This window comes from Trachypithecus francoisi, unplaced genomic scaffold (assembly GCF_009764315.1).
Source record: "Trachypithecus francoisi isolate TF-2019V2 unplaced genomic scaffold, Tfra_2.0 Lachesis_group5, whole genome shotgun sequence".
NCBI lineage: Eukaryota > Metazoa > Chordata > Mammalia > Primates > Cercopithecidae > Trachypithecus > Trachypithecus francoisi.
The window spans coordinates 42,723,340-42,736,249 of record NW_022681470.1 but is presented as its reverse complement, the minus strand read 5'-3'; the positions used below and the strand labels follow the sequence as shown (position 1 = coordinate 42,736,249).

General features: G+C 36.5%; 1 protein-coding gene across 1 annotated transcript in view; it reads right to left on the bottom strand.

The window, feature by feature from the left end:
• HMCN1 (hemicentin 1) overlaps nt 1-12,910 on the bottom strand; it is a 461,890-nt gene that overhangs the window by 341,261 nt on the left and 107,719 nt on the right. Inside the window, 1 exon segment of the mRNA XM_033196479.1 lies at nt 8,378-8,448. Coding sequence (XP_033052370.1) covers nt 8,378-8,448 — 71 coding nt within the window.

Here is a 12,910-nt window from a genome sequence, read left to right as displayed (position 1 = left end):
TCTTTTATGTCCATTTCACTGAAAATGAGTTTGTTTTTTAACTGCAGCTACTAGCAACTCTGAAAAAAAAATGAGATTTATAGTTTTCTCTAGGAATCCTGGCTGTAGGTCAAGGAACATTCTCCCAAGAAAACTGTTTTGATCTCCATCCTTACCATCACCTAAAAACTAACAAAATCAGATTTAGTACTTATTGTGGAGAACAGAACAATCTGTTGCTTGCCTAAGTAGCACATATGGATTGAATCCAGGCATCGTAGATTAGTGTATTCTTTCTCTTAAACATTATTTGGCCACAGGAATCTGCAATATTTACCACGCAATGACTCATGTATTTACCCTTAAGGATATTCCCATAGATGCACACTTTGAAAAGAAATTCAAGAAATTTCCCATTATAATCCATATCCACCCCACTCCAACCACCTGTATATTCCATTTTGAAAAAGCAATCCAACAGTCAAAACAGGCTTCAATATTCTTTGTCCTTTGAAGTTTACACAAAAGATCACAAAATCAACCACATATTTGCTTCTGGATAGGGTACCAAAATGGATACCTAAAAAAGAGCCAAACATTCCCATTCCTGTCCTCCACCGTCTTGTCACAGTCTGTATTCCTTGTTTTCTGGGGATATAGGACTGTTTGTCTCTCAGAGATTTCTTCACTCTAGCAGAAACTCTAATAGAAAACTCGAACTGCAAACTAAAGTTTTAACAGATGCTTCATTCAGGCCCAAAGAAGCTTCAACATAAAAATAAAAACAATCAAAACACTACCTATGAATGTACCTACAGCACACACGGTACCTTTCAATATCTTAAAAATATTTTGTTCTTGTTTCTCTCCAAAGTGTGCATGAGCTTAAATAAGCTTATCATACTTGGTACCAAGAAAATTTGCTGAGGAAAACCAGTGATTTTATTATTAACTTTGTCATTTGATACTTGGTAATTTTTGGTGGGCCAATTACTCAAAGTGATTGGAGATAGGAATGAAGTAAAAATATTTAAGAAATAAATTCATTTTGTGGAGGATGAGATCAGCCCTCGACATACATCTGTCTTTAATTCTTTCCTACTTTGTAACATACAAAGATAAATTATATAAATAAATATGTTAACTTGATTAGATCAATAAGGTTATTTAAACACATATTTAGAAGGAAAGTAGCAGAGCAATAAAGGAAACTGGCTTTGGCATTACATACCTCCAGTTTTGAGATCAGCTTTGCTACTTGCTATTTTTGTGACCTGTGTAAGACATGTTACCTAATATCAAAAAGCTTGCGATTCCTCATTTGTAAAAAGAAATAGTAATATTTATGTGGGTATAAATTGAGAAAATGATTTTAAAACACTTACAAAACCTTTTGCAAGGCACATATTCCAAAACTGTTGCTCATTTATGACATAAATATTTGGGGATTGTTTCCCTTTAAAGAACTTTGGAGTACTAGAGCTAGTAGTAGCAACAGATAACATTTATTGAGCTTGTACTTTGGGCCACTGTTCTGCTTGAAGGTTTGTACATACTATGAGTTAGATGCCTTATCATACTTTCTTCCCTAAATTAAATACAAGCTAGTCCTCCTTTAAAGTGTGTGTGTGTGTGTTTGTGTGTGTGTGGTATTTGTAAGAAACTGCATATCGTGAAAACTTAAATGGAAATTAAAATTGCTTTTCTAAGTTGAATCATGTCTAATAATGTCCAAAAATGAAAATCAAACCTCTGATAGCTCTACATTATATCTATGTCCATGCTGACATATAATGCCTTTTCTTTCCTTTTTTGGTTCATTTTTAAAATTTATTTGCTTTCTTCATTTTTCTAGCCATATATGTTTGATTTTTAAAAATTCATATGGAAGAATTCTCTATCTAGAAATTAAAGTTATAGTTTTACACAATAGCATTTTTTAAATACTAGAAATTAAAGTATATATACCAAATTGGCATAGTAAATTATACTTCTAAAATCAGCATTATTTTGTTCTCTTCTTTTTAGCAGTCTTTGCCTTTCTGGCCAGGGTATTTCATATTATCTTTAGGCAGTTAATTCTATCAACTGTTCTTCTATAGCAAAACATTCTTTTCCCCCTAACCTGAACTTTCCAAAGTTTAAACCTCTTTATTCTTCTGGACCTCACTCTATCTTCTTCATAACTCTATCATGTTGCTATGTGACAATGCTTTTCCAGATATTTTTAATCATATTCCTACTTTTAAAAAAAGTCTATTTTATTAAAAGACTTTACTAAGGAAACTTAAATTATGTGTGAAGCCCTCGATTTGGGGGATCAACAATTTATACAAAAGTTGGCATTGTAATGTCATTATTGTAGAAATATATTGGTGTTTTGAGGGGTTGTGTGTGTGTGTATGTGTGTTTACACTTTGAACGTTTGGCTAATGTACTTTTTGTTCTTTCAAACATTTGGATAAAAGGCTTGAAAGCATACCACTGCCAATACCATTTTCTAAAAGTCAACAAGCTTTATGGTTTCTTATAAAGAATGTGTCCCGAAGCAAGGCTTTGCACTGCATATTTACAAGGATATTAATTTCCAAAGCTCTGTGTGATTTGAATACCATTTGTTGTCATTCGTCTTTCCTTCTTTTCCCCAGAGAGAAAGCACAGTTGTTTTCAAGTTACTTCTCTGTATATTCCAGATGAAATAGGATAAAGGAAAATGAAATTAATGGTATAAATTGAATAAATTAAGTGTAATAATTTTTTGCTAATTTTTTCCTGGAAAATTTTAGATTGCTTTTTCTCAAGTTAATTCCATATCTCTGGGAGAAAAATAGTGGAGCCTACTGTAATGTTAATGGATGATTAATGCACTTCAAACTGAATTCACTTCTCTTGTTTTCAAAACCAATTTAAATATGAAAGGAATATTTTTAAAAGTTTTTTTTTAAAGTTCAAGTTAGTTTAATAGGATAACAATACTTGTTGCTCTTGATATCAGTGATTTTGAGGGAGTTACTAAAAATGGTAGAAAGGGAGTTAACTGAGGAAAGGTTTGAAAATCATACATAAAACAAAATTTTGTATCTCATACTAAAATTTGATGAAATTTGTGAGGTTTCTCAAACTGATTAATGAAATAATAAAGTATTCTATAAGTAAACACTGAACAAAATATATCCTTTAGGGTAGTGTTAAGTGATGATGTAGACTACACTTTTCATATTTAACCTTTAAATTTTTTGTCACTGATTTAAGACCGAATAATTCACTAGAAACTTTGAAAGCAAAAACACTTCCATGGTATTCCCAATGCCTGTAACAATGCCTAATGTTGAATGAAGGGGAAAAAGTAAATATTTGATTTTTTCCCTTGCTGGTTGTTCTAATTAAGCATCCTTTTGGATCCTATGAAAGTGCAAAAAAGAGGAAAAAAATAAAAAAGAAAATCTCATAAGATACAACCTGTCCAGGGGAAACCTAGAGAGAAATGGACCCCAGCTTTTTATTGCATGGGAGAAAGAAAGAAAAAATATTTTTTTGAACCGAGGTAAAATTACATAATCTTACAGAGTGTCTGTCTCATATTCAATTCCAGAGGGTGGAGGGAGACCTCTGGAGAGGGAGTCATGCAGTATGAGTCAAGAATCAGGATCCTTCACCCTGGAGTCAAACAGAGCAAGGAGGATCAGGGCACTCCCTATAGATCCTTCAGAACAAAGGAAGGGGAGAGGCAGATAATAAGGAAGCCTGTGCCAGGTCTCATTGACAATGTAGGTATTTTCATTCTGGCCAGATTTTCAAGAATATAGTCTAGTTGTATTCTTACAGAGGAAAAAAATGAATATAGTAAATGCCTTTCTAACATTCTATCTGTTAGAAATCCCCATTACTTGGCCCTTCTGATTCTCTATAATGTAATAAAAACTGATAGGTTTTTGGGGTATTTTCTGTACCATCAAGTAAAGTTTAAATAATATTTGATACAGTTTTACTGTTAAATGTACATTTTTAAAAGAAGCTACCTCAAATGGCACTAATTTATTCAACAGCTACTGAAAGTTTACTGCAGATACTGGTTTATCTTCCAGATGAAGCACAGGCTAACATGAGCTACAGGGCTTTTGTCATCAGGAACTCAGTGCAATAAGGGTACAAGAAAGCATTTAAACAACCAGAACAATGCAATTTCTAATTTCCAAGATCCATGAATATAATATAAATTTCTATGGAAATTTTTTTCAGAGAATTTGGACACCCAAAGTGGCAAAGAATTTTCTACATTGAGGGAGAGAAAAGTAAAGAGTAAATAAGTAGCAAAATAATGACTGAAAAAACCATGGTATAAGAGAAAGGAAATGGAAGACTGTTGGTGAAAAAAAGGTCAAAAAAAAATTCAGTAAAAGAGAAAAATAGTCAAGAGATAATTATATAAATCTACTTACATATTCATCAAATACAATTCAGTTTAGTATATAATTTACAAATGGAGACATGCACAAAATAGAATCACCCTTGAATACACATTTGGAATGCCAAACTTCCAGTTTCATACCCTATGCCTCAATTATGCTTATTACTATGTACAGATCCGAATCAAGTCATTTATCCAACAGTGAATCCATGAAAGTATTATACTTCAAACTCTGATTTGGACTCTGTTAATCTGTATATTCTGGTATATTCATTCATTCATTCATTTATTAAAAAGTGAACAGGTTCTATACGCCAGTCCTATTACTGGGGTATTTAATAAGCTAAATTATACACAGTCCTTCAATGTGAACTCCCAACTGCTTTATGACAGAGAAAGGTAGTGAGAAATGACACTTGGCCGGGCGCGGTGGCTCAAGCCTGTAATCCCAGCACTTTGGGAGGCCGAGACGGGTGGATCACGAGGTCAGGAGATCGAGACCATCCTGGCTAACACGGTGAAACCCCGTCTCTACTAAAAAATACAAAAAACTAGCCGGGCAAGGTGGCGGGCGCCTGTGGTCCCAGCTACTCGGGAGGCTGAGGCAGGAGAATGGCGTAAACCCGGGAGTCGGAGCTTGCAGTGAGCTGAGATCCAGCCACTGCACTCCAGCCTGGGCGATAGAGCGAGACTCCATCTCAAAAAAAAAAAAAAAGAGAGAAATGACACAGCTGAGAAAATAGGGCAAGATTCTCTGAGGAAGTGGTATTATTTAAGACAAGACTTTGAATACAGGATTTTAAACTAGGTTAAGGGAGTGTGGAAATGAGGGCAGACTGAAGGACAGGAACTTTCTGTGCAAGAACAGCATGTGAAAAATGCCCTGAGGAGATGGGTGAGGATACAGATATGGGGAGGCTCTATGCAAGGCCCCTGCAGCACAGTACAGAGCCTGGGAGAAACAGTGGCACCAGATGGGAATGAAAGGTAGGAAGGTCTCAGGTCACTCAGAACCCAGAACCATAGGAAGAATTTGATGAGGTGGGGGTAAAGAGTCAAGTAGATATGGTACAAGGCAGAAACTTTCAGAGCTGTATTCTGAGATCCCTTTGTCTGCAGAGTAGAGAAGCTAGGCCTGGAAAATAGAAGCAAGAATAAATGCAAGAAAATCCCTTAGAAGCTTTTCTGCATTCGTTTAGACTAAAGATATGGTAATTGGGACTCAGATGGTGTCAAAAGAAATGGAGAGGAGCCAATTGATTTAAAAGGTATTTAGAAAGTTACAAATAACACTTAATAACAGTTGGACCGACTATAAGGGGTAAAAGTGCAGGGTGTATTAAGGAAGTATCCAGATATTTGGCTGGGTAACCAGAATACTGTAACATCACTCACAAAGGTAACAAAGAGGAGACAAAAGCCAAAGATTAAGCACCAAATTTAGGGTACTGGAAAAGTAACATTCATGAATTTCATTTTAGAAGGCCATTGTGACATCCAAGAGACTGAAAAGAGGGTCTGTTCCTCAGGAAAGAGGTCAAGGCTAAAGCATATTTACGTGGTATGGATGACTTTACCTAAGGAGAGGATAGAAAATGAGGAAACAGAAAGGAGCTAGTTTCAAAACCTTGAGGAACACCAATATTCAATGGCCAAGTGGAAGGAAATGAAGTTTCCTAAGAAGTTGAGTAGGAAAAATGAGATTAAAAAATGAAACATGGATGAGGGAATGAAGTATGTCAAGCAGGAGGGAGAGTTCAATGTTGTCAAACACTACAGAGATGTCTATCCATTATGATGAGTACTGGAACATTTCCATTGCATTTAGCAAAATGGATATCACTGGTCACTAGCTAATGATACTTTGATACAGTGGGAGGAATGGGAACTAGATTGAAATAGATGGAAGAGTGAATGGCAGAGATGGGAGTAAGGAAATGATAGCAGTGAACATAGACAATGTGGTTGGCATTGAAGGAATTGAGAGAATAGAAATTATTCATAAGAGGACTTGAGAAAAATACAGAAAATTTTTGTTGTTTATTTCGTTTTGCTTTTCACGGTTTTGTTTGTTGGGATTTGTGTGTATGTTTTTTGAGACTTGAACATATATATTTAAAAGTCAATGAAAACTCCTTTTTGGCTTTCTTTTGGAGACAGGGTCTCACTCTGTCACCCACACTGTAGTGCAACGGTATGATAATAGCTCATTGTAGCCTCAAACTTCGGAGCTCAAGTGATCCTCCACCCTTACCTTTTCAAGTAGCTGGGACTACAGGCATGCACCATCATGCCTGGCTGATTTTTTTTTTTTTTTTTTTTTTTTAGAGACAGGGTCTCACTATGTGCCCAGGCTGGTCTCAAACTCCTGGCCTCAAATGATCCTTCTACCTTTGCCTCCCAAACCAGCACTGGGATTACAGGCATGAGCTACTATGCCCAGCCTCAATGGGAACTCTTTAACAGTTGAAAGAAACAGTTTGATAGCATTAAAATCCTAAGAAAGTCAAAGAATTTAGATCAAGTGAATAAGGATAGGATAGGTGCTGGATGGAAATGGTTATATGTTACATACGAGGAAGCAGAGGGCTTCCTTTGTTTGTGACTATGTGTGAAAACGAGGTCACTATCTCAGAGTAGATCATCTGCTGAAATAACCAGTAGTAAAAGGGTGGTGAGATAAAGGTTAAAGGAGAGTGAATAAGATTTGCAATTGTCATTGAGCAGAAAGGCAGATTTTATTGATCAAAGAAACATAGTAACATCATGGGAGTATTAAGAGTCCATTTGAGTTAGGTGGCTATGAATTCATCAGAGAATCAAAGCGTCATGTTGTGAAACTTCAACAACATTTCACCATTTGTGGACAAGCATGAACAATGCAGACAGTTGAGGTCATTCAGGAATGAGATTATGCTTTTGAATAGAAAGGCAATGGATAAAGGAGAAAAAGCAGTGTTTTAAATGATTAAAAAAACTCTGAGCTAGATTAGAAGAAGTGAAAAAATAAGAAATCTGATGGCCTGGGAGACAGTGTAGGGGTCAGTGGGCTGGAGTGCTTGCTGGGGGTAAGGGAGTGGTTACAGTGTAAAAAGTTGCACCAACCCGCTCAGTGCACAGGTCATTGTCGATAAAGATGTCTGAATTATCTGAGACAGGAAACATGATAACAAGATCTAGGGGATGTTTGGATGTTTGTGGAAATAGATGACTGAAACAGAGTAAGGAAAAGGTCATCGAAGATAACTAGTAGCTCAAGGTACTGAAAAGGGACTATTCTGACTAGGTCATTCTCATAAATGCTGAAGTCACTCAGAATAATGGCACCCCTGGAGAGAAAAGGCAGCCAATGAGGCAGGTACCAATATCTGAAATGAATGATGGAGAGTGGCCAAAAAGTCTGAGGATAACAGGGGCAGAGACCACAGAGAAGCACATTTTTTTAATGAATAAATTCAGCACCAAAAGAAGATGCATAGCAGCTTTACCTCTAAGTTCTGTTTTCAGGATAACATTTAAACCAATGTGATCCATCTTCTCTAATAACCAAGTTATGTGTACAAACATTTCATATGGCTGACTTATAGCAGCACAGAATATCAAAATTACCTTAGTTATGTCATTAATTTTGTGGGAAAATAATTATTAACTGTTCCTTATATTTCTAAGCAAAAGGACTTATCTAGACCAGGGGTCAGCAACCTTTTTCCTTAAAGGGACCAGTCTGCCACAATTACTCAACTCTGCCGTGACAGTGTAAACCAGCCATAGGGAGTAACTAACTCATGATATTTCAAATCCCATCTGTCCTATTTCTGTATCCATTGTTCAATTCATTCTGGACTCAGGTGGAGGACTGGGGAGTGTGGCAATTATGGGGTCCTTTAAAAAGCCAACAATTATTTATTTTAGATTTAAAAAATAAAGATAATCAGCCAAAGGTTTGTGATTTTCCATTCCCCTAAGAGAACACTGAAAGCAAGCACTCACCTGAACATATAGTTCTCTGAGTTCATATTGAAATTTCTTGGGATCTGTGGTAATTGTTACTGGGCCAATTTCTGTGAAGATAAAAATGACATAGGTCAATAAATAATAATCAATAGCATTAAAGACTTTATTGTATTTATGGATGGCTTTTCACTGTGCACTATATGGTTACTTATTAATGAGAAATAGTAAAATACCAAATACTCTTTCTCAATTTGTAGCTACCAGAGAATAACTTATAATTTACTATAAAGTATGCATATCTAAAAGGGTGAATTTTTAACCATAGGAAATGCAAGGAGGAGTAAAATAGTCACAGGACAAAGAATCAGGAGAGCACAGTTCCAGTTCTTTCTTACTCTCACCAGTCAGTAAATATTTATTAAGCACCACTTTGTTGTTAGAATTTAGATGAATCACTTATTCATCCATAATTCAGCTTCCCCAACTTTAAAGTGTAAATTTGTTTGCAACCTTTCTGTAAGTCTTACCTCATTCAAAATAAAAAGTTTGGTGCTAAACAAAAAAAAAGAAAAAAGTGAACATTCACTGCCTATCCCCTAGGTTTTTAAGAATTTGGAGATGTGGCCAGATGCGGTGGCTCACACCTGTAATCTCAGCACTTTGGGAGTTCAAGGCGGGCAGATCATTTGAGGGCAGGAGTTTGAGACCAGCCTGACCAACATGGTGAAACCCCGTCTCTACTAAAAAATACAAAAAAATTAGCCGGGCATTGTAGCACATGTCTATAGTCCCAGCTATTAGGGAGTGGAGGTTGCAGTGAGCCGAGTTCATGCCACTGCAGTCCAGCCTGGGAGACAGTGAAACTCCGTCAAGAAAAGAAAGGAAAAGAAAAGAAAAGAAAAGAAAAGAGAAGAAAAAAGAAAAGAGAAAGAAAGAGGATTTGGAGATGCGTAGTTGCAAGCACATTAACAGTGCAGGAAAATAGTCCCTATAACTTTTTTCCTCAAGGCTGGGGTGGCTGAACCTGGGTATCGCCATTCTCCTGAGCTGGCTTTGACCATAACTACCTTCAGGGCTGTGGCCATCCTCACAACTGCCCAGATGCACTACACAAAACCACTTCTTCTAACAGGAAAATGTGGGGCCACTGCCTTCCTTGGAGAGCCAACACTTAGATCGTAAGTCAGGTGAATAGAAGGATCCCCGATATCATGGGTTAACTTGGAAATCTGTATATACATATATATTTGTATTTTTGGTTGGATCCAGCATGTCTAAAGTAAACATTTCAATCCTGAGCTTATTCTCTTTAAAAAATAAATCAATTCTTAACATAGATAAACTAAAAGTGGCCATTTATGGGTATCAATTACTTTCCCCAGAGAGAATCCATGTATTTAAGTAATGGTATTAAAATTCATCTGGGTACCATGTGCTTAGATATATCATCTTAAATTCTCAGGGTGGATGAAAAGCTTCCTATCTTATATAATGAAGGTATAGACTCATTCGAAACTATAATGTGCAACTACAATGCAAAATTATAAAGATACTTAACATTTAGCTTTTACAAAATGTTTTCTAGCTTTAAAGGCATACTGCTCAACAAAGAGCTTATAACTCCAAAGAACAATACTTAATTAGCCAAACCTTCCATAACAAGCTACATATGGTACAAAAACAGACTGTAGTATTTTAAAAGTAAATGAGACAAATTGGAAGGGAGGTATAATTTGTCTGCCATAACCCATGTAATTTTTCTTAGAAATAACAGGAAAAAATGCCTCAGTCCTTCACTATAGATTAGACACTTTGCATTTTGCAAAAGGAGTGGAGAAACAATTGGAGAAACTGTGAAAATGCAAACATCTGCATTCCATACAAAGCAGAACCATCATTAACCATGTCCCCAAGTATATGGAAAATGGGAGAAGCCTACTCCCTCAAGACTAAACAAAGGCATACTTTGCAAAGGAATGCAAAACAGCAAAGAATATGCCAGGCAGTTACACTCTGACATATAAATTGTCAGTAGCATTGTCAAGCCAAGCTTCTATATTCCCACATTGCATAATACTGAAATAATCTAAGAATTTAAAATTCAAGAAGTAGAAAGAAATACAAAGAATACTAGAAAAAAACAATTATATAATAATAAAGAGGTAAACATGCAAGGACATTCCCTATAGTAATAAAAAATATCTGAATGTATGCCTGCTCTTCAAGAGTGGGGATCAAGGGATGCTATTAGAATAAGAGGACCAATTAGCCTTCATTTTAGTTAACCAGAGACTCTCAAATATCCACCTGTTTTCAACAAAGATAGGAAACCTTTCTTAAAGTTCACTATATTTTTGCAAGCCACACTGGACAGCTGAGATAAATCTTTATCAGTTATGAAACATACTCAAGAGAGGTAACAGCTTGCTGAGCTGTCCTATCCCTCCAGCTGTAAGCATCCTTTCCAATTCATTTTAATTAAATGATATGACTATTTGGCAAAATCAGCCCTCCTCCGTTTCAGAACTTGCTTCCATTCCAGTCTTTCTTTTCACATAACAGAGCCCTGTGCCAGCTGTGTCATTAGCAATTTCCTCTTTTCTTCCTTTTCACTCATGCTGGTTTCATCCCCTGCCAAGACTTTGATGATATTCAGCAGGTACAACTTTGTCCTCTCTTCCTGCCTGAACATGGTCCTCCAGTGCTTATAGAATTAAATGGGAACTCTCAAAGGTAATCTAGGCCCTCACTACAAACTTCAAACTTGGAAGCTATTGCACTTCCTTACCATTTCCACCACTGTCCCCCTTGTCTTTCTCCTGCCCATGTACCTGTCAAGTCTAGAAGGCCTGATTTAAACCTTATCTTTTTTAATATTTTGCCTTTTCTCTAATTTGCTTTACTGTCGTCCTGATAACATTGTTATAACAGAAAGTGGAAAGAATAGAGCTGCATATTTAACAAAATGCAGAGATCATTTCTATGTTATTCCGTTTATTTTATCTAGTTGTTTACAAAGAAAACTCACTCATAAAAATGAAAATAACCATCAATCTCAAATATAAGTATAGAGCTAGAAAGGGCATTAAAGATTGTTTGGTTCAATCCCCTTACCCTACAGACAAGAAAACTTGAGGTCCAGAGACAATGAAAATGAAAAACTTTGGTAGTGAAGAAAGAGGTGAAGATATCTGATAACATATTTTATGTTGCGTGACTTATGCAGCTTGCTAACTTTCCCTGTTTTCCAACATCTCCATTCTGTGAATTTTATCAAGACTAACATCCTTGTCCTTTCCTCTGGACTATGGGCAGGATGAGCTTCTTCGGAGTCCAGAATTTTAATATGATGCACACAGTACCCAGCATTCTTTGTTGTCACATGCCTATATATTTTTTACTTTATTTGTTGTTGTTGTTGTTGTTGTTGTTGTTGTTATTGTTGTTGTTTTAAGACAGGGTCTTGCTCTGTCACCCAGGCTGGAGTGCAGTGGCACTGTCACAGCTTACTGCAGCCTTGCCCTCCCAAGGATCAAGTGATCCTCCTGCTTCAGCCTCCCAAGTAGCTGGGACCACAGGTATGAGCTACCATGCCCAGCCAATTTTTTTATTTTTTGTTGAGACAGGGTCTCATTATGTTGCCCAGGCTGGAGTGCAATGGCATTATCACAGCTCACTGCAGCCTTGACCTCCCAAAGCTCAAGCAATCCTCCTGCCTCAGCCTCCCAAGTAGCTGCGACCACAGGTATGAGTCACCATGCCTGGCTAATTTTTTCATATTTTTTGGAGACAGGGTCTCACTACATTGCCCAGGCTGGCTGGGTGAATATTTTTTTAATAGACTGAATATCCCTCTTGCCTTGTAAATACTATAATCAACCACACTAAGCAACTTCGGTAGAGAATTGCCTCTCAAATCTATTTAACAAAAAGATGTTGAACACCTACTGTTTGCAGTTGCCACTGGTAACAAAGATGAATGAACATGAACCCTGTCCTCAAAGTCTCACCAGTCTAGTGAGATAAAAATGTAGATATGTAATTATAGTATGATGTAGTAAGCGCAGAAATAAAAGTGTGGGAAAGGTAGTGTAAAAGCACTAATTGATAGAGACTTTTTTTTTCCAGAAAGAACCAAGGGAGATTTCAAAAAGGATGTGAAAGTTCTGGATTTCAAATTAGTTAAAACAAAAGTTATTTATTCATACTGATTTCTTTTTAAGTTCTGTACATCAAGTTCACAAGGTATTCACATCTTGTATCAAATAAGTTATTACATATCATTATCTATATTTGCAATAACTTGTATAATTCTCAATACTCTATAACACATGCTGACCCACTTTAAGTCTTATAACAACCTCATAGAGTAGGTAGGATATAAGTATATAGACAATAGAAGCTTAAGTGATTAGCCAAAGTGGCCCAGCCTCTTTAAGGGCTACCACAATACCAAGTGCCAGCGACATGATAGCCAGCATCTACCATATGATACTATTGATTGCCTGATTGCTTTATTCATACCTCACTTGACTGTCAGCACCTTGAGGGGATTAACTGCCTCAGTAT